Source organism: Lepus europaeus, chromosome 19 (genome assembly GCF_033115175.1).
Source record: "Lepus europaeus isolate LE1 chromosome 19, mLepTim1.pri, whole genome shotgun sequence".
NCBI classification, from domain to species: domain Eukaryota; kingdom Metazoa; phylum Chordata; class Mammalia; order Lagomorpha; family Leporidae; genus Lepus; species Lepus europaeus.
The window spans coordinates 7,245,481-7,266,358 of record NC_084845.1 but is presented as its reverse complement, the minus strand read 5'-3'; the positions used below and the strand labels follow the sequence as shown (position 1 = coordinate 7,266,358).

Here is a 20,878-nt window from a genome sequence, read left to right as displayed (position 1 = left end):
TTCACCCCACAGCCCTGGCGGCACCGCGGGTCGGGATGCTCTCTCCCGAAGACCCAGTCCTTACACAATTGCCAGCTGGCCCCAGAGTGACCGCGCCGAGTTCCGGGGTCCCAGGGGACGGGTGAGGAAGGTGACATCGTATTCGTCCTCACGGGCGGCCAGCCCCCTGCATTCACACGTCCAACTTTCAGAAAAACAGCTGCAGGGCACCGCGCATGCGCAGACTGGCTTTCTTGTCCCCCCCCCCCCCCCAAACACCCCAGAACAATTATTCCCACGGCGTTGCTACTGTGCCCCGTCTATGGCACAGGCCCAGGTCCTGGCACAGCTGGTTAGGCCAGCACGCAGCGCCAGCATCTCTCATCTGAGTTCTGGTTCGAGTCCCGGCTGCTCCACTTCCCATCCAGCCCCCTGCTGATGGCTTGGGGAAGCAGCAGCAGATGACCCAAGTGCTTGGGGCCCTGCACCCACGTGGGAGACCCGGATGGAGCTCCTGGCTTTGGCCTGGCCCAGCCCTGACCGTGGTGGACATTTGGGGAGCAAGCCAGTGGATGGAAGAGCTCTGCCTCTCCGCCTTTCAAACAAAACTTTGTAAAAACTAAGAGCATGTGGGAGGGTGGTGGAGGTGTGGCGTGAACACCCCGTGCTTTACAGAAGAGACGCCCGCGGCTGCTGAGGGCCAAGGTACCCGGCGCTGTCCCAGGCCGGGGCCACCTCCCGCCAGGCTGTGACGCACTTGCTGTTCCATCCGGGGGAGGACGCTCAGCGCCATCTCCTCGGGGCGGGGTCTGCTTGGGTTTGATGCACTGAGTGTGGGCAGGGCACGGGCGAGGCGGGCAGGGCGGCCCTCCTCTGGGATCCCGGGGCTCCTCCCTCTCCCCCGCCCAGACACAGGGAGCCAGGCTTCCCACCCGCTCACATCAGGTCAGGTGACCCACTCTGACCAATGCCTGTGAAGGGGGCAGTGCACGTCCGGTGCAGGCGGAGGCTTTAGGAATCATGGAAGGAGAATGGGGGAGGTGTGTTAGTCCTCCGCCTGCGGTGGTGGCATCCCATATGGGCACCTGTTCGAGTCCCGGCTGCTCCACTTCCGGTCCAGCTCCCTGCTGTGGCCTGGGAAAGCAGCAGCAGATGGCCCAAGTGCTTGGGCCCCTGCACCCGCGTGGGAGACATGCTTGCCGCCAGGCTGTGACCTTTATTTAGGGCACAGCTCATCTGGTAGGTCCTGGGGGGCTCCTGGGGAGGGTGGGGAAGGAGGGACTTCAGCGACAGGGACCCAAGACTCCAGGAGAGGCTGGGAGACAAAGAAGAAAGCGCTGGAAACCGGGGAGCAGAGCAGGAGGCAGGGGATCAACGGGGACAGAGATGGGGACAAGATACACAAGGGACCGGAGAGCGAGCCCGGGGGACTGGGAGGCGGAAAGCAATGAAACCGGAGAGGATCAGAGACGCGCAGGAGACAGCTGGGGACGGATGGAGAGGCAGGGCCACAGGCGAGTAGACAGGCAGAGGCAGAGAAGACAGTGCGAAGAGCCGGGGGCAGGCCGGGGTCCGGGCGCCCTAGTAGTAGCACCGGGGGTCTCTGCTGGCAGAGGAGCTGGGGCCGGTGCTGGAGGCACGGCCGGTGCTGGACGCTTGGCCCTTGCCGGAGCTGAGGCCTCTGCTCCCCGAGCTCTCCTGGCCTCTGCTGGACTGCACGTAGCCAGTGGAGCCCAGGTAGCTGCTGGAGCTGGCGGGTCTAAAGGTTACGCGGCCCCGGCTTGAGGCCCGGCTGGAGCCCGGGGCCCCGCTGGCGCTGGTGCTGACCAGGGTCCCCTGCGCTGTGCTGGAGCTGCGCTCCCTAAAGGAGGCACTGCTGGACAGCTGGCCGAGGCTGGGGTCGGGGACACCGAACGTGACGCGGCTCATGGAGCTCGTGCCACGGCCTTTGCTCGTCCTCTGGCTCAGGATGGAGCCCGGCACCCCGTCCGGCTTCTTGGGGGTCCCCAGGGAGAGGCCGGAGCTGGCGCCCCGGGGGCCGGTGAAGCCCAGGCTGGGGGTGCTGTCCTCCTTCTTCACGGCCTCCGCCAGCTCCTTCTGCTGCTGCTCCTGGGCCAGCTCCCGCTGCTCCACCTGTCAAGGCAGTGAGCTGGGCCGGGGGGCGGGGCCGGGGCGGGGGCGGGGCCGGCTCCCGCTGCTCCACCTGTCAAGGCAGTGAGCTGGGCCGGGGGGCGGGGCCGGGGCGGGGCCGGCTCCCGCTGCTCCACCTGTCAAGGCAGTGAGCTGGGCCGGGGGGCGGGGCGGGGGCGGGGCCGGCTCCCGCTGCTCCACCTGTCAAGGCAGTGAGCTTGGGCCGGGGGGCGGGGCGGAGGCGGGGCCGGCTCCCGCTGCTCCACCTGTCAAGGCAGAGAGCTGGGCTGGGGCGGGGCTCTGCCGTGCCTCCCGGGGCTCCCAGGGCTCCGGCTCTCACCGACTTCACCACTTGGCTCAGCAGCTCCTCCTTACTCATCGGGTGGTCATCTTTGACCACCAGCCCTGGAGGGTCCTCCCTAGAGTGGAGAGGAGACGGAAGGGACCAGGCTCTTTACCGCAAAAAGCCGGAGACCCCAGCCCCCTTCTGAAACACCTAAGGCGCCAGCTTCCTGTGAGCCTCTTAGAGCCCCCACTTCTCTGGGTCCCTGGAGGCCCCCGCTTCCCTTCCTAACCCAGGGCCACCCCCTCCCGCCGCCGTCTGGCCCAAAGCCCCCAGACCTCGTCTCTGTCTCCAGGAAGCCCCGCCCCCACGCCCTGAGCCTCACAGGTTGTCCGGGGGCTGCAGTGGGATGACCTTCTTGGGGGGTTCCTCCAGGCTCTGGCCCAGCACCATCAGGGCTGCATCCGCCAGGGACGTGTAGCCCTGGGGAGCAGGAGCCTGGGTGAGCGGGGCCCGTGCCCGGGTCTGGCCCATCTCCACCCCACCCCGCCCCGGCCCTGCTCCGCCCCGCCCCGCCCGGCCCTGCCCCGCCTCCGCGAAGACTTGGCCCCGCCCCGCCCCAGCATCGCCCCGCCCCAGCCCCCCCCCCCCGCGCGCAGCCCTGGCCCCACCCAGGCCCCAGGCAACCCTGGCCCCGCCCCGCCCCGCCCCGCCCGGCCTTGCCCCCGCCACCCCCGCCCCGGCCCTGCCCCGCCTCCGCGCAGACTTGGCCCAGCACCGCCCCACCCCGCCCCGCCCCACCGCTCCGCCGCACCTGCGTGTCCAGGAAGGCCTGCACCGTGAGGAACTGCATCAGCCGCTTCTCGATGATGCCCAGGTAGAGGCCCAGGTCCCGGTCCCGCAGGTGCGTCTTGACGCCCAGCAGGTCGTCGATGGCGCTGCGGTCGCAGTTGGCCTTGGTGAAGAGCACCTGGATGTCTGGGATTAGCGGCGGCGGCTGTCACTGTTCCGCAGAGACCCGGCGGGACAGGCCCGAGATTGCCGGGGCAGCAGGAAGGCACCACAGGGAGGGCGACCCCCGGGGAGTGCCCACCCACGGGCCAGGCAGGGAGGGCGCTGCACGGCTCCAGGGCTGTCGTCTCCGCGTTTCCTAACACGTGACCCCAGGTGCACACGACCTGGGTTGACCTATGGGTCACTTCTCATGACCCACACGCGGCCTGCTCAGACAAGGGCACTTCAGAAAGTTCATGGGATGCACCCAGCACTGTAGAGTAGTAGGTAAAGTTGCCCCCTGCGGCGCCAGCATCCCATATGGGCGCCGGTTCGAGTCCCAGCTGCTCCACTTCCGATCCAGCTCCCTACTAATGGCCTGGAAAAAGCACCAGCAGATGGCCCAAGTCCTTGGGCCCCTGCACTCATGTGGGACCTGGATGGAGCTCCTGGCTCCTGGCTTCGGTCTGGCTTAGCCCTGGGGTTTATGCCATTTGAGGAGTAAACTGCCATTTGTAATGCTGGCATTCCACATCAGAGCACGGGTTTGAGTCCCGGCTGCTCCACTTTGAATGCTCCCTGCTGATGGGCCTGGGAAAGCAGCAGCAGATGATGGCCAAGTGCATGGGCTTCCGCCACTCACATGGGAAACCCAGCTGGAGCCCCTGGCTCCTGGCTTCAGCCTGGCTCAGCCCGAGCCACTGCTACCATTTGGGGACTGAATCAGCAGATGGAAGACACTCTCTCTCTCTCTCTCTCTCTCTCTCTCTCTCTCTCTCTCTCATTCTGTTTTTCAAATACATAAATAAATCTTTAAAAAAAAAAAAAAAAAAACAAGCTGGGGCCAGCACTGTAGGTAAAGCTGCCACCTGCAGTGCCGGCATCCCATATGGGTTCAAGACCTGGCTGCTCCACTTCTGATCCAGCTCCCAGCTAGTTCACATGAGAAAGCAGCAGAAGATGGGCCCAAGGACTGGGGCTATGTGGGAGACCCAGAAGAAGCTTCTGGCTCCTGGCTTCAGCATGGCCCAGCCCCCGTTGTTGAAGCCAATTTGGGAATGAACCAGCAGATGGAAGACTGTCTCTCCTTTCTCTTTGTGTAACTCTGCCTTTCAAATAAAATAAATAAATCCTTTAAAAAAAATGAAAGAAAGACAAAGTTGCAAACCAGCACAGCATTTCGCATTGGCAATAAAAAGAGAAAATCCAGGGCCGTCCCTGTGGCATAATGGTTAAGCTGCCACCTGCGATGCCAGCATCCTATATGGGTGCTGGTTCAAGTCCTGGCTGCTCCACTTCCTACCCAGCTCCCTGCTAATGGCCTAGGAGAAGCAGCAGAGGATGGCCCAAGTGCTTGGGTCCCTGCCACCCATGTGGGAGACCAGATGGAGTCCCAGGCTGCTGGCTTCCGCCTGGCCCAGCTATGGCCATTGCTGCCATCTGGGGAGCGAACCAGTGGATGGAAGATGTGTCTGTCTGTCTGTCTTTCTCTCTCTGTCTTTCCCTCCCTCTCTGTAACTCTGGCTTGCAAATAAATAAACAACCCTTTTAAAGAAGAAAAAGACAAAAGGTAGGCCTGGCCCCTGACTTCCTGTCTCATCATCTCTCCCTTCCACAAGTGCCCCTGCCACGATGCCGCTGCCACGCCCTTGAAGCCCCACAACTGCCAGCCAAGTAGACCTCTCTCCTTTATCAAGTACCCACCCTCAGGATCTCACTGTGGTAGCAGAAAAAGAACACACACACTGAGCTTTTCACAGAAAGGTGAAAAGGGCAAGCTTTAGTATGGGAGAAAATATCCGCCAAACGACGCCAACCCAGGACCTACAAAGAACTCCTGCAATTCAGCTGTAACAGGACAAAGAGCCCAATAGTTTCAAAAGCCCAGTGCACAAGATTGAATGGGAATGTCCCCAAGACAGCCTGTTGGCCTAGAAGGTGCGGATACCGTCAGTCCTCAGGGGCACACACGTTCACAGAGGTACCGTGCACACGTCCAGCCGCCAACATGAAGCGTCAGGGAGGGGGGGAAGCGTCTGGGGTGCCCAGACTCACTGTGGGGCTGCAGCCGGCGTGGAGCATCCAGCAGTTACCAACAGGCGCCCACACCAGGACCCAACAAGCCCACGCCAGGCACTTGTGAAAGGAAGGGTGGATAGATGGGGGTGGGGGTGGGGGAATGGGTGGGTGGGTGGAGGGGTGGCTGTGGGATGGATGGATAGATGGATGGATGGGTGGGTGGGTGGGTGGATGTCTGGGTGGGCGGCTGTAGGATGGATGGATGAATGGATGGGTGGGTGGGTGGAGGGGTGGCTGTGGGATGGATGGGTAGATGTCTGGGTGGGCGGCTGTAGGATGGATAGATGAATGGATGGGTGGGTGGGTGGAGGGGTGGCTGTGGGATGGATGGATAGATGGATGGATGGATGGGTGGGTGGATAGATGAATGGGTGGGTGGCTGTGGAGTGGATGGATGGGTGGGTGGGTGGAGGGGTGGCTGTGGGATGGATGGATGGATGGGTGGGTGGATGGGTGGGTGGGTGGAGGGGTGGCTGTGGGATGGATGGATGGATGGGTGGGTGGGTGGATAGATGAATGGGTGGGTGGCTGTGGAGTGGATGGATGGGTGGGTGGGTGGATGCCTGGGTGGGTGGAGGGGTGGCTGTGGGATGGATGGATGGGCGGGTGTGTGGAGGGGTGGCTGTGGGATGGACGGGTAGCACAATGGCCTCCCTGGAAGGCCCCCAGGGAAGAAGTCCTGGCAGGGAGAGGCCCCGCCCCCGCACTCACCGGTCTTGAGCTTCTCCAGCTGCCCGCGCAGCTCCCCGCAGCGGGCCTCGAGGTTCTCGCACTCGGAGCGCACGGCGTCCACGCGCTGCTGCAGCACCTCGCGCTCCGTCTCCTGCTGCGAGTGCCGGCTTTCCTCGCTGAGCCGCGCGTTCACCAGAGCCTCCTGCATCTGCGGGACAGGGGCGGGAGGCTGGCGCCGTGCGCGGCGGCGTGCAGGCGGGAGGGGAGGAGCGCGCTCAGCCTCACCTCCTTGATCTCGTCCTGCAGCCGCTGCAGCTCCGAGTTCTGCTCGTTGATGAAGTTGAACTCGGCGAAGTTGCGCTCCTCCACTTGGGGGCGTCGGCAAAGGCAGACAGAGCGATAAAGAACGCCAGCCGCAAAGGCAGAGAGACGGGCCACGGAGACAAGTGCGGGCAGATGGAGCAGACAGACGCGTCACGGGACAGAGGGACACAGGCGTCGGCCCGGAGGCGGGTGGGGGAGTCGGGCGTGCGGGCTCCACCCGCGACGTCCCGGTGCCGGCCTCCTGCCCCGCCCGGGCCCTACTCACTCTCCAGGTACTTCTGCACCAGCAGGTCGGGGTCGCTCTCCCCGGTGAGCTGGGACAGCTTGCTCAGGGCGTCCTCGTAGCGCAGCACCAGCTTCTCCTGGGAGGTCTTGCGGAGGCCTTCGGCCTCCTCCCGGGCTGCGGAAGACGGAGCGGCGCGGTCGGCGTCCCGGGCGGCGGCTGGCGGCGGGGCGCACGCGGGCCGCCGAGCGAGGCGCCCACTGCTCGGCCGGGCGCGGGCTCACCGCGCTGCTCGCGCTTCTCGAGGACGGCGGGGTCCGGCTGCCGCTCGTCGTGCTTGAGCTTGAGGAAGCGGTGCAGCCGCTCCAGGTGCGCGATCTGCCGCCGCAGCGCCTGCGCCTCCGTCTCGTTCTGCGCCACCTCCTTGTCGGCGCGCTCCCGCAGCATGCCCATCTTGACCTTCGCCTCCTCCCTGGGGGAGGCCAGCCGGGGTCAGGGCCATTGCGGGCCGGGTAGGGGTCGGCCTGGGGTTGTGGGGGCGGGTGGGGTCGGCCTGAAGTCACAGGGGCGGGCAGAATCGGGACTGGGAATCGCTAAGAACGAGCCCACAGGAGCTCCGAGGACTTGGAGAGAGAGAAGCCACACGAGAGGCTGGACCGGGAGCCGTGGTGGTCCGAGGGTAGATGGGCCTCGGGAAAGAAGGCCACAGCCAGGGACTGTGTGCCCACCTCGGCGTGCAACGTCCAGAACACACAAACCCGCAGGGACAGGAAGGCGCCTGGGGGCTGCGGGGCCTCAGGGAGGGGAGGGCGGGCGGGCAGTGAGTGCCAGGGTTTCCTCAGCGCCGCACCTGAGGCTCCGGTGCCAGGGACGGCAGAGGGAGAGCCGGGGCCGGTCCCTGGGAGGGAGAGCCCCAGAAACCACGCGTGGGGAGCAGGATGGGGACGGGGCTGAGGCAGCGAGAGGGGCAGAGACGGAGCCTGGAGCCCCTGAGAGCCACAGCCAGCCAGAGAAGCCCACACTGAGGGTAGCTCCGTCCTGCACAGAGCGTCCCCGCCTGAAGTGGCCGGACAGTCTCTGTCCCTTTCGGCCAGCGCCTGCTGCCGCCTGCAGGGTGCCCTGCCTCTGCCTCATCTCCCTTGGCCCTGCACTAGCCACGGGGTAAGGAAGCCTTACTTACTCCCTATGGGCCGGGAGCCACGAGCCACGGGGGCCAGTGAGGTTCATTCGCACACCCCAGGAATGGGACCTTGGCCTGCAGGCAGGTGCACCTGAATCACCAGGGCCCCGCCCCCCTGGGATGCCATGGAGGGGCCCCTACCTGATGGCGTAGGCAGAGGTGGAGGAGAAGATGAGGGTGCTGACCGTGTGCTGCAGCAGGTGCATCTCCTGCCGGGGAGGAGGACCAAAGAGAGGCCGGCTCCTTAGCTCCCCAGGCCCGCGCTGCCCCACCCACGAGGGCGACCCCTGAGCTTGGGAAGGGTGCAGCGGGAGGTCAGCAGTCAGGGGAGAGCCAGCGGAGGGGCTGGGAAAACAGCCGGGAAACGCCTGCCTGGGAATGTTCCCCAGGATGGCGTCGCTGAACCGTGGCCCTGTGGCCACACTGCTTGCCGTCCTACGTCCACATTAGTGCTGGGGCGGGGGGGGCGGGGTGGGGGCGGGTGAAGCGTTCTTGAGAATGAGTGAGAAAGGGAGGGAGAAAGGTGGGGAATTTTGTACATGCACACACACACTTCCATATAGGATTTTGAAAATAACAGCAAAATAAAGTTATCTTTTCATTCCATTTTTTTCCACACACACATGTACACATTTACTTTTGCAAACAGAAACCCAGAATGGATTACCAGAAAGTAAGGAAACAGGGGTCAGCACTGTGGCATAGCAGGTGAAGCAACCGTCTGCAGTGCCAGCATCCCATGTGGGCGCCGGTTCAAGTCCCGGCTGCTCCACTTCTGATCCAGCTCTCTGCTGTGGCCTGGGAAAGCAGTGGAAGATGGCCCAGGTCCTTGGGCCCCTGCACCCGCGTGGGAGACCTGGAAGATGCTGCTGACTCCTGGCTTCAGATCAGCCCAGCTCTGGCCATCGCGGCCATTTGAGGAGTGAACCAGCGGATGGAAGACCTCTCTCTCTCTCTCTCTCTCTCTCTCTCTCTCTCTCTCTCTCTCCCTCTCTCAGTCTGTAACTCTGCCTCTCAAGTAAATAAATAAATAAATAAATAAAAGTTAAAAAGGAGGTGATGGGGCTGGGAGAGATGGAGGAGGCTCCAGGTCTGTGTAGGGACAGCTGTGATTCGGAGCCTTGGTAACGTTCACAGAGGACAAAGGTCACTAGGTCAGCAGAGAGAGAAACGGAAACCCAGCGCAGAGGGAAGCGGGGGCCCGTGAAGGGCAGAGCTGCTGCGGGGCCAGGGCCGCGGGGCCGGCAGGGACAGGGCAGCGGGGCCAGAGCAGACCAAGCACGACCCACAGGAGCCTCCAGCCCTGAGCTCTTCCTTGCCCCAGGCTTGGGGGTGTGGAATGGGCAGAGCTGCAGCAATTCTGCACATGTTGGGTGACGGAGCCACGGTCCCCACTGTGGGAAGGAGATAGCTGAAACGGAATGTTCCAGGAAAAAAAAATATAGCGATGCTGGACTGGAATTACAGGCACTGACATAAACTCGTGGTTTTAAAATACACATGTGGGCCGGCACTGTGGTGTACCAGGTTAAGCCGCCACCTGCAGCGCCAGCCTCCGATATCGGCATCCGGTTGAGTCCTGGCCGCAATACTTCTGATCCAGCTCTCTGCTACGGCCTAGGAAAGCAGTGGAAGGTGGCCCAAGTGCCTGAGCCCCTGCCACCAACCTGGGACACCTGGATGGAGCTCCTGGCTTCATTCAGTCTGGCCCAGTGCTGGCTTTGTGGCCATTTGGGAAATGAACCAGAGGATGGAAGAGCTCTCTCTCACTGTGGGTGTCTCTCCCCCTCTCTCTGTAACTCTGACTTTTGAAATAAATAGGCCGGCGCCGTGGCTCACTAGGCTAATCCTCTGCCTGCAGCACCGGCACACCGGGTTCTAGTCCCGGTCAGGGCACCGATCCTGTCCCGGTTGCCCCTCTTCCAGGCCAGCTCTCTGCTGTGGCCAGGGAGTGCAGTGGAGGATGGCCCAAGTCCTTGGGCCCTGCACCCCATGGGAGACCAGGAGAAGCACCTGGCTCCTGCCTTTGGATCAGAGCGGTGCGCCGGCCGCAGCAGCCATTGGAGGGTGAACCAACGGCAAAGGAAGACCTTTCTCTCTGTCTCTCTCTCTCTCACTGTCCACTCTGCCTGTCAAAAAAATAAAATAAAATAAAATAAATAAATAAATAAATAAATAAATAAATGTTTTAGGTCAATAAATAAAACGTGCATGTGGTTTCTCAGGGCTCTGAGAGAAGCCAAGAGCAGTGAGGGCACCTGTGTCCTGGTTTCCTGACACCTGCTCCTCGCTGGACAGAAACCAGGAGTCCCCTGAGAACTGGGACAGCGCAGGTCCCGCCTGCCTGGCCTGTCCTCCCCGTGCCCCAGAGGAAGGAAGCGCTCACAAGAGGGACAGGGACAGTCTGAATGTCAACGTGAGTAGCCACACTCCCAGCTGCCTGTTACCGGAGACTACAGTCGGAAGGCAGGGAGGCTCCCACACACGCACACACCCCCGGGGCCAAACGAGGCGCTTTCCTTAAACAAACTGCCCTCTTCTAATAGCGGAGAAACACCAGGGTTAGGAAATCAGCCGTGCAGCAAGGCCCATGCCCGAACGCTGCAGGCCACATATTCACCAGGCTACAGGGAAGGGATCAGAGCTGCCCGCCTCGGGCACCCCCTGCCCCCGTGCCCACACTGCTGAGGCTGCCACGCAGAGTGGACAGAGCAGGGGACCCACGGGGCGAGACGCTGTCCAGCCACAGCTGCCCTGGAAGCCTCTGAAACGTCAAGGTCAGGGGACAAAGCCGCACGAAGCGGGCTGCTCCAGGTGCACCAGTGTGCTGGGGCCCTGGCCCGGAGCCTGGAGCGGCAAAGGACAGCGCTGGGACCACCGACCTTGAGACAGAGGACGCCTGGGTCACTCCCCTGCGTTCAGGTCCCACCTCGCAAGAGCTGCACGGCATCGGTGGGAAACCCGCACCGAACACGTCGAGAGCCAAACAGCTCCACAATCACAATGACAGGCTTCCTCTGGCAAAAACACGGTCACTCATACACACAGGGGGAGAGACAGAGGAAGGGCGGGAGGACGCGCTGGCTCTTCAGAGGGCCCCAGAGGCCAGGCAGGTGCCTGGAGCCTGGCTGGCGCTGCTGGCTCCGCTCTCTGCCAGTCTGCCCTGCCCTTGCAGCCCCGGGCGCACAGCCGCGGGCAGGACCTGGGGAGGAGGCCGCTGACCTTCCTCAGCCTGTGGTCCACCTCCAGGTAGCGGTTCCTCTCGATGCGCAGCAGGTCCAGCTCCTCCCGCAGGGCCGCGTTCCGCACCAGCTGGATGTCAAAGTGGCAGGTGACCTGGGGCGGGGCCGACGTGAGAGTGTGGCTGGCACCTGGCCCAGCTGGGGCCCCTGGGACTCAGCAGCTGGATTCCCGGGGCCCTCCCTCCGCGAGGCCGCCCCTCACCCTGTCCAGCTGGTCCTCCAGGATCTTGATCCGCCGCTGCAGCCTCACCTTCTGCTCCAGGACGAACCCGGGGCCCATGACATCCTTACTCTGGGTGAAGATCCGGGTCTCCCACTCCTGGATCTGGAACCAAAGAGACTGGTTCCTGTCCGTCACAGCCAGCGTGGGCGACAGGGAGTGCCCGGCCGTGGCTGCCGTCTTCCGTCCAGGTGGCCCAGCTGACAGTTCCCAGTGACCCTCTGTGCGGCTCTGGTGAGGCTAACACGCTGCCCTGACCGTGGCCAACCTCAGAGACTGGCCTGGAGATGCACACAAGCCCCGAGCTGGGCCAGCCTGCCTCCTTTCCCAATGCTTGGGGGGAAACGCCTGAGATGGGAGGTGGGGGGGTCCCAGGACACCTGCTGACGTAGCCCCTGCCACCACCACCAACAGAGAGGATCCTGGGAGGAGGAGGCTGGCAGGCACAAGTGGGTAGTGAGGCAGGGCCCAACCCCAGGAGACCCCTTGAGTCAGCTCATGCCTGAAACCAGCGTCCAACCTGCCCTTCCTCCTCCATCTTCATCTGTGGGCAGAGAGGTTTCTCGGTTCTGTCATGCTGAATGAATGGATGAATGAATGAACACTGTGTTTCGGATTTGTGCTCTGCTAAGGCTGAACTGTGTTGAAGTCCTTAGGCCCCAGCACCTCAGCATGCGGCCTCATTAGGAAACAGAGGTCACTGAGTTAAAGTGAGATCATGGGGTCGGCGCTGTAGTGCAGTGGGTAAAGCCACCGCCTGTGACACTGGCATCCCATACGGGTGCTGGTTCGAGTCCTGGCTGCTCCACTTCTGATCCAGCTCCCTGCTAACGCGCTAAGCAGTGGTGGATGGCCCATATGCTTGGGCCCCTGCCCCCAGCGTGGGAGACCCCGATGGAGTTTCTGGTCTCTGGCTTCAACCTGGTCCAGCCCAGCCGTTGTGGTCACTTGGGGAGTGAACCAGCAGATGGACTCTCTCTCTCTCTCTCTCTCTCTCTCTCTCTCTCTCTCTGTCATTCTGACTTTCAAATAAATAGATAAATCCTTAAAAAATAATACTAATAAAGTACAATGAGATCACTAGGCAGGGGCCTAACCAAATGTGACTGCTGTTTTATCACGAAGGTATTTGGGATACAGAGGTCACACAGGGAGACGGCCATGTGGAGACCAAGGCAGCGATGGAGCTGACACTTCTGCGTGGCAGGGGGCACCAGACACCAGGGGCGGGGCCTGGAGCAGACCTGCAGACGCCCTGGCCTTGCACTTCCGGCCTCCAGACGGATGCCTTTCTGTTGGACGCCCCCCCACCCCCAGTTTGACAGAGGCCTCAGTGAAATAACATAAGGAGACTTCAGAGAGTCTGGAAGTGGAATTAAAAGGTGAGTTTATTTTGATGCCAAAATTAATTCAAATCCATGTATAGCTTTTTATTAAAGATGATTGATTAATCGATTGATTGGAACGGCAGAGTTGGGGGGGGAGATTTTCCACCTGCTGGTTCACTCCCCAGATGGCCACAATGGCCAGAGATGGACCCGTCGGAAGCCAGGAGCAGTCGTCTGCCACGTGGGTGCAGGGGCCTAAGCACTTGGGCCATCCTTTGCTGCTTTTCCATTCAGAGAGTGGGATCGGAAGTGGAGCAGCTGGGACTCAAACCGGCGCCCATATGGGATGCCGGCACTGCAGGCAGCGGCTTTACCCACTACACCTCAGCACCAGCCCCATGCATAGCTTTTTTGTAACACACATTTCCATGAACTCGTGGAAGACACCAACATACCTCCAGACATCACACCAAACACCACAGGGATATTTTCGATTTTTGAGGATACTGGTTTTTGTCCAGACACCACATGAACTGCTAGCTTAGGGGCCGGCACTGTGGCACAGCGGGTTAAAGCCCAGGCCTGCAATGCCGGCATCAGTTCAAGTCCTGGCTGCTCCACTTCTGTCCCAGATCTCTTCTATGGTCTGGGAAAGCAGTAGAAGATGGCCCAAGTGCTTGGGCCCCTGCACCCACGTGGGAGACCCGGAAGAAGCTCCTGGCTCCTGGCTTCGGGTTGGCTCAGCTCTGGCCATTGCGGCCATCTGGGGAGTGAACCAGCAGATGGAAGACCTCTCTCTCTCTCTCTGGTTGGTTCTACCTCTCTCTGTAACTCTTTCAAATAAATAAAATAAATTTAAAAAAAAAAAGTCTACCATCAGATACCACTACATTCCTTTCTGTGATGTCACTTCTGTGGAACTGGGTTTTCAGTAGTTGCTGTGATAAAAATCAAATCCTCAGAGGCCGGCGCTGGAGCAGACCAGGTTAAACCTCTACAGGCCATGCTGTAGCCCACACCCGAGTGTCAGTTGCTCTATTTCCGATCCGGCTTCCTGATAATACACCTGGGAAAGCAGCAGATGGTGGCTCAATTTTTTGGGCCCCTGCCACTCATATCAGAGATTTGGATGGAGTTCCTGACTCCTGGCTTCAGCTTGGCCCAGCCGGGCTGTTGTGGGCATTTGGGGGAGTGAAGCAGTGGATGGAAGCTCTCTCTCTAAGGGAACTCTTTACTTTTTTTTTTTTTTTTTTTTTTTTTTGACAGGCAGAGTGGATAGTGAGAGAGAGAGACAGAGGGAAAGGTCTTCCTTTTTGCCGTTGGTTCACCCTCCAATAGCCGCTGCGGCCGGCGCATCTCGCTGATCCGAAGCCAGGAGCCAGGTGCTTCTCCTGGTCTCCCATGGGGTGCAGGGCCCAAGCACTTGGGCCATCCTCCACTGCCTTCCCGGGCCATAGCAGAGAGCTGGCCTGGAAGAGGGGCAACCGGGACAGAATCCGGCGCCCCAACTGGGACTAGAACCCAGTGTGCCGGCACCGCAAGGCGGAGGATTAGCCTGTTAAGCCACGGCGCCGGCCGCATTATTTTTTAATAAAAGATTTATTTTATTCAAAAGGAAAAGTTACAGGGAGAGGAGAGACAGAGATCTTTCATTTCTCACTGCTATATACTGTTGGATTACAAATACACCACATCGATGGACTCATTCAAATTCTGCTGGGTGTCCGGCTGTGTCTAGTCGGGCGGGCCAGGATGAAGATGCACCTGCTAGCATTCCGCCTCACGAAGGCCACCGGCCGGCCCGGGCAGACGCTCAGAACCGGAATTTCTCGGTGGGAGGGGTACAGCAGATCTAAACTGCGGAAGGACCACTCTGGCTTGCTGCCAGCACTGTTTCCATGGAAACACAGCGGGCTGGGGTGAATTCAGAATGTCAGCTGCGTTTCCAGGCAACGTTTATCATGCAAACAACGTGATTGGGTACGGAACACCTGCAGCCCCACTGTTAGCGGCCCGAGGAGGAGGGTGCGCTGACGCTGTCTCCCTGCCTTCTCTCCCTCTGCAGAGAGAAGTGACCTGTGCCAAGCTGTAGCCTGCCGGGCCCCACCAGTGTGCCAGGATGACCCCGAGAGCCCTTGATGGTGACCACGCAGATACGACGCAGCCCTGGTCAGAGGTGGTGGGTAGGTCTGTCTCTAGATTTAACAGACAGTGGGGGCAGGGGTGGGTGGGGAGCCAAGGGCTTTTCAGAACGTGTGTGGCCACTTACACCCCCCACCAGTGCTCCTTCACCTTGGTGCTTTCATTCACATGTTGTTTGTTTTTTCTTTTTATTTATTTATTTGAAAGACAGTTAGAGACAGAGGGAGAGAGAAATCTTCCATCCACTTATTCATTCCCCAAATGGCTGCAATGGCCAGAGCTGAGCCAGGCCAAAGCCAGGAAGGACTCCGGCCGTCCTCTACTGCTTTTCCACGCACAACAGCAGGAATGCCGGCGCTGCAGGTCATGGCTTAACCCGGTGTGCCACAGCGCCAGCCCCTGTTCTTTGCACTTTTATATAAACTTTGGAATCTGCTTGTCAATTACAGTCATCAAAAAAAAAATTTTTTTTTTTTTGCAATCACGTCAAATGCCTCAATTAGTTTGGGACAACTGACCATCTACAACTCTGACTCTGCTGATCCATGGATGTGGTACATTGCCACATTAGTGACCGTCTTTAAAATTCTCAGCAATGTTAGAATCGCAGGCCAGTGTGTGGTGCAGTGGGTTAAGTTGCCACCTTCCACACTGGCACCCATACGGGCGCCAGTTGGAGTCCTGACTGCTCCACTTCTGATCCAGCTCCCTGTTAATGCACCTGGGAAAGCAGTGGAAGATGGCCCAAGTGGTTGGGCCCCTGCACCCACGTGGGAGACATGCATGGAGTTTCAGGCTCCAGGCTCCCGGCTTCAGCCTGGCCCAGTCCCAGTTGTCGCAGCCACTTGGAGAGAGCACCAGCGAATGGAAGCCCTCCCATTCTCTCTTTTTCTTCCTCTTTCTCTGTAACTGTGCCTTTCAAATAGCTAAAATATGGCCGGTGCCGCGGCTCACTAGGCTAATCCTCTGCCTGCGGCGCCGGCACACCGGGTTCTAGTCCCGGTCGGGGCGCCGGATTCTGTCCCGGTTGCCCCTCTTCTAGGCCAGCCCTCTGCTATGGCCCGGGAGTGCAGTGGAGGATGGCCCAAGTCCTTGGGCCCTGCACCCGCACGGGAGACCAGGAGAAGCACCTGGCTCCTGGCTTCGGATCAGCGCGATGCGCCGGCCGCGGCGGCCAATGGAGGGTGAACCAATGGCAAAAGGAAGACCTTTCCCTCTGTCTCTCTCACTGTCCACTCTGCCTGTCAAAATTAAAGAAAAAAAAATAGCTAAAACAAATCTTCAGTAGATAAACAAAATGTTATAATTTAACTCCATAGAGGCCTTGCACACTCTTTATTAGATTTCCTCCTAGGGATTTCGGCTGGCCGTTATGTTTGTCTTATTTTATTTTCTCAAAGTTTCTCTGCTGATACAGGAAGCATAAGAGAGTTTGTATATGAATTTCGTAGCTAGCACACTGTTAAAGTATCTTGCTAATTATAATAAATTGGCATTAGAGTCTTCAGAATCTTCTTTGTACACAGTAGCTTCTATAAATAATCACAGTTTCACTTCTTCCTCTCTAATCTTTTAATCTTCTTTTTCCTTTCCCTCACCATACCCTACTAGGCAGGCCCTCCCTCCACTATATGCCGATAGCAACGGCGCCAGCTGGCACGCTGTCACTCTTGCTAATCTCAAAGAGAACTTGTTTCATGTTTCATTATCAAATACGATGTTTGTTGTAGATGTTTTCTAGTTGCTCTCTTTTTTAAATTTTATTTATTTGAAAGAGAGAGACAGAGGCAGAGAGAGAGAGAGCTCCCATCTGCTGCTTCCTTCCCACAAATGTCTGTAATGACCAGGGCTGGGCCAGGCCAAAGCCAGGAGCTGGGAACGCAATCCAGGTCTCCTACGTGGGCGGCAGGGACCCAACCACTTGAGCTGTCGTCGCTGCCTCCAGGGTCTGCACCGGGAGCCGGAGCCGGGTACAGAACCCAGGTCCTCTGAGGCAGGCCCTGAACCAGTGGCCCAACCCCTGCCCCCAGGCTGCTCTTCATTCCTGCTGGCCGAAAGCCTTCGCCAGGGATGGACGTCGACTGCAGCTGTGACTGGGCTGACGCCAGGGGCTGTGTGTCAGTCTCCATGCTTCACGGCCGTGAGCACACACGTGAGTCACGCACACACCAAAGCCTCCCACAGTGACAGTCAGGGGCGCGCAAGACGTTCTTTTAAAAAGCAGCCCTTCAACAGACTAGACTTCTCATTTGCCAACTGCTTGGGCCTGGGTCAGGAAAGCCTGAGGGAAGAAATTCGAGTGGCCCACACCCACGGACCCAGCACACTGCCAGGAACAGCCCGCGGCGGCCATGGGGACGTCAGAATCCGCCTTCCCAAAGCCAGCGGGGTGAGACTGGGTGCCAGACAGACTCACAAGAGGACCAAGTGGTGACAGAGTAACAGCCCCAAAAAGATGCCTACGCCCCCACCCCTGGACCTCTGGCCGGGCTGCTCCTTCAAGCCACCAGGAGAACCGTGTGGAAGGATCTCGGGATGCAGACCCCTCTGCACGGACCCGGCAGGCCCAGGGTAATCCCAGGGGCCAGAGTCGGGGAGGACGAGACGGGGCAGGCGTCCGGGTGACTCCACCGGCCACTGCTGGCTCCGGCTATGCAGGAAGGGGCCCCGAACCAGGGAGTGCAGTGGCCTCGGAGGCTGGGAAGGGCCCTGCACAGCCCGCGGGGCCCACGCCCTGACCTGACCCACCTCAGACTTCCGGCCTCCAGACCCCTAAGGTAACGGCTTTGTGTGCAGCAGGTGTAACCTTTCACGGGGAGGTAAGAAAGGAAGCAGGGCCCCCAGACAAGCTGCTGTCCAACCCCTGTCTACACCAAGGCGAGGACGTGCAGAACGCACCTGGCCTCCACAAAGCAGAAGGGAGAACCCCACCTGCAAAACGTGCGAGCCCTAAACTGCGCGCGTTCCCAGCTGCGCGCATCGGGGGTGCGTGGAGTGCGGGGTCCTGAGGCAGAGGCACGGCGCTGCCGTCATCTTCCAGGGCCGGCATGGCCACAATTCCAAAGGGCGAACCTTCCTCAAATTCACTAACCCACCCACCACCCCGGTTTCTTTTTAATGCCTAGGACCGTGCTAAGCCCCGACCACCCACATTCCCCATGAATACAGCTCCGTCAGTGGATGCCGTCAACAGCCCCACTTCTCAGATGAGGCTCAGGGACATGACCGTGACGATGCCTGGAGCCCGGCCCCAGGACCCACCTCCCTGTCCAGGGCCCTGGTCTGCGCCTGCAGCTCGTCCACCTCGGCCCGCACCCGGCCCCGGCCCCAGGACCCACCTCCCTGTCCAGGGCCCTGGTCTGCGCCTGCAGCTCGTCCACCTCGGCCCGCACCCGGCCCTGGCCCCAGGACCCACCTCCCTGTCCAGGGCCCTGGTCTGCGCCTTCAGCTCATCCACCTCGGCCTGCACCCGGCCCCGGCCCCAGGACCCACCTCCCTGTCCAGGGCCCTGGTCTGCGCCTGCAGCTCATCCACCTTGGCCCGCACCCGGCCCCGGCCCCAGGACCCACCTCCCTGTCCAGGGCCCGGCCCCAGGACCCACCTCCCTGTCCAGGGCCCTGGTCTGCGCCTGCAGCTCGTCCACCTCGGCCCGCACCCGGCCCCGGCCCCAGGACCCACCTCCCTGTCCAGGGCCCGGCCCCAGGACCCACCTCCCTGTCCAGGGCCCGGCCCCAGGACCCACCTCCTTGTCCAGGGCCCTGGCCTGCGCCTGCAGCTCATCCACCTCGGCCTGCACCCGGGCCCGGCACTTCAGCAGACGGTCCATCTGCTCCAGCCGCTCGTTGTCCTGCAGCCGCTTGACCTGGCTCTGGGCCACGCCGATCTGCATCTGGAGCTTGGCCCGCACCTCCTCCAGGTGCCGGATCTCCTCGCTGCCCAGGCCGGGGGAGGGAGGGCAGTGCAGAGCTCAGCGCTGCTGCCCCTGCCCGAACCCCCAGCCCCTTTAACCCTCTCCTCCCCGGGGCTCGGCTCACAGCTGCTTGTTGATGCGCTGGTGGACTTCCTTGCTGTAGGCCCGCCTCTCCCCCTCCATCACTTTGCACTGTCTCTGCAGGCGGCTCAGCTCCCAGTCCACTGAGGGTGGGGTCGACAGGGGACTCAACAGGGGTCTGTGCCACCAGCCCCTTCCTGCCCAGGATCTGGGAATTCTGGCCCCTCAAACTGCAACTGAACTAAAGACCAGGCCTCAACCCCCCCCCTGCTGGGACTCAGTGTCCCTCAGGCCACCTGGTCACTTCACACTCCCTGAACCCCAAGACCAGCAGGGGCTGGGACACTTATCCATTTCCCCACTAGAGGGCGCGCGAGAAAGGCTTCTCAGTGCTTTGGGGCTGAGACCCAGGACCTGGAACCTCGGGGTGCTCTGGGCCTCAGCTCCATCCTCCAGCCTCCTCGCCCTGGGCTCAGAGCTCCTCCTCTGGGCCTCAGCTCCATCCTCTCCCACCTGGACCAGCACCCCAGGATCCTCCCGGAGCGGACCCCACCCATCTGATGCCCACGGCCTCCCCAAAACACCTGCAGGGCCCTCAAGGACACAGTCCCGGCTCCTCGGCCTGGTGTACAAGGCTCCACGTCCCCATGTGACCCGACCCCTCCCATCTGTCCAGTCCCGTCCCACGGATATGTGGTGGCGTCGGGAGACATGTAGGGGAGAGGGAGGCAGAGTCTACTGGTTCCTAGACCAGGGATGTGCTACACACCCTGCCAGGCACCTAACACCCCCCCAACAACCACCCCGCCCCAAGGCTGAGAAACACAGCCCTAGCCACGTGCTGTTCCCTCTGGGGGAAATACCCCTCCTGCTCTCTCCTCTTGGCAGTGCTTGGGGCTAGCTCCACTCCAGCCGCTGCGGCCGGCAGTCCCGCCAGCCCACCCCACTCCCTGCCTGCCGGGCCCACCACTGCCCCACACGGCCTCCCGGGCCCGCAGACGGCGCTCCCCGCCGCCGCCGCCACGAGAGGGCGCCCCTGCACCGCCCCGGGCCCGCCACTCCAGGGGCGGAGGCAGGAATTACCCATGCCCTCCGGCAAGGCCTCGCTGGCGTCCTCGGAGCGGTTGCTCCCCGCAGAGTGTCCCAGCGGCATCGTGGCCTAAGAGGACGGCCCCCTCGGGCCACAGCACGGAGCGGGCCCGGGTCTCACTTCTTCCAAGGGGACGGGGCAGGGGACCTCGCTCGGGCCCGCCTCCCGCCTTCTCCGTGGACAGGGCCTCTGGGCTTTCGGCTGTTGGGTTAGCGAGGAGGGGGCGCCCCTGACGGCTGGGGGGCGCTACCTGCCGGAAAACGGGGCCGGGCCCTGACGCTGAGGCTCACTGTTGTGGTCCGGTTACCGGGGAGACCAGAGGCCAATGAGGCCCGGGGACAGCGGCCGGGGAGGGGCCGGGGCCGCGGGGCGAGGCTGGGGAGGGGGCGGAGCGGCTGCGAGCGGGAGGCCCGGGGGGCTCGGTCGGACGGGGGGCTGCGGTGTCCGCGCTGGGCGGGCAGGGCAGGCGGTGGAGGGTCTTCGCGGGGCGGGGCTCGGCGGGGTCAGTCAGGGGCCGGGCGGGGTGGGGGCACCGGAGACATCCGGGAGGCCTCCGGGTGAGGCCGAAGTCCTTGAGGCCGTCTTCAGATGCTTGATACCGCGTGAGGCTGAGGGGTCGCTAGCCGGGAGTTGAGAAATGGGGCGCCCTCGCCGCCGACGCCGGGCTTCACAGCGACTCACTGCGCCTGCGCGCCCAACGGCCTCCCCGAAAAGCCGCCAAAAAGGCTGGGCGGCTTCCCGAGTCTGCGCACTCGGCGGCGGAAGTGGGCGGCGGCCTCGGGGCGCCCGCCCCGCCCCCGCTTTCCGGCCACGCCCCCCGCGCGGCCCGCAGCTGCCCACGTGGGCCTCCCCGGGGCGGGCAGGCGAGGAGGGGGCGCCTCTCCCTGCAGGCTGGGTGTGCCCGCCGCCTGCGGTTTCCTGTGGGAGGAAGCGGCCCGCGGGTGCTCAGCTCAGCTCGGAGGCTCGGGAGGGGGAGGCCCCGCCACCGCCCTCGCGTCCCCC

The 20,878-nt window shown here is 61.8% G+C and overlaps 1 protein-coding gene across 1 annotated transcript; it reads right to left on the bottom strand.

The window, feature by feature from the left end:
- Positions 1-1,205: 1,205 nt before the first annotated feature.
- On the bottom strand, positions 1,206-20,250 carry ODAD1 (outer dynein arm docking complex subunit 1). Its single transcript, XM_062177094.1, has 14 exons — positions 19,870-20,250; positions 18,830-18,929; positions 18,538-18,727; positions 11,308-11,430; positions 11,086-11,199; positions 8,005-8,072; positions 6,968-7,155; positions 6,726-6,860; positions 6,422-6,504; positions 6,176-6,344; positions 3,207-3,370; positions 2,778-2,875; positions 2,450-2,528; positions 1,206-2,112 (listed from the first exon to the last, which is right to left on the bottom strand). Exons 1-14 carry the CDS (start codon positions 19,937-19,939, stop codon positions 1,561-1,563), a joined length of 2,133 nt encoding a protein of 710 aa, XP_062033078.1. The 5' UTR covers positions 19,940-20,250; the 3' UTR covers positions 1,206-1,560.
- Between the last annotated feature and the right edge of the window lie 628 nt (positions 20,251-20,878).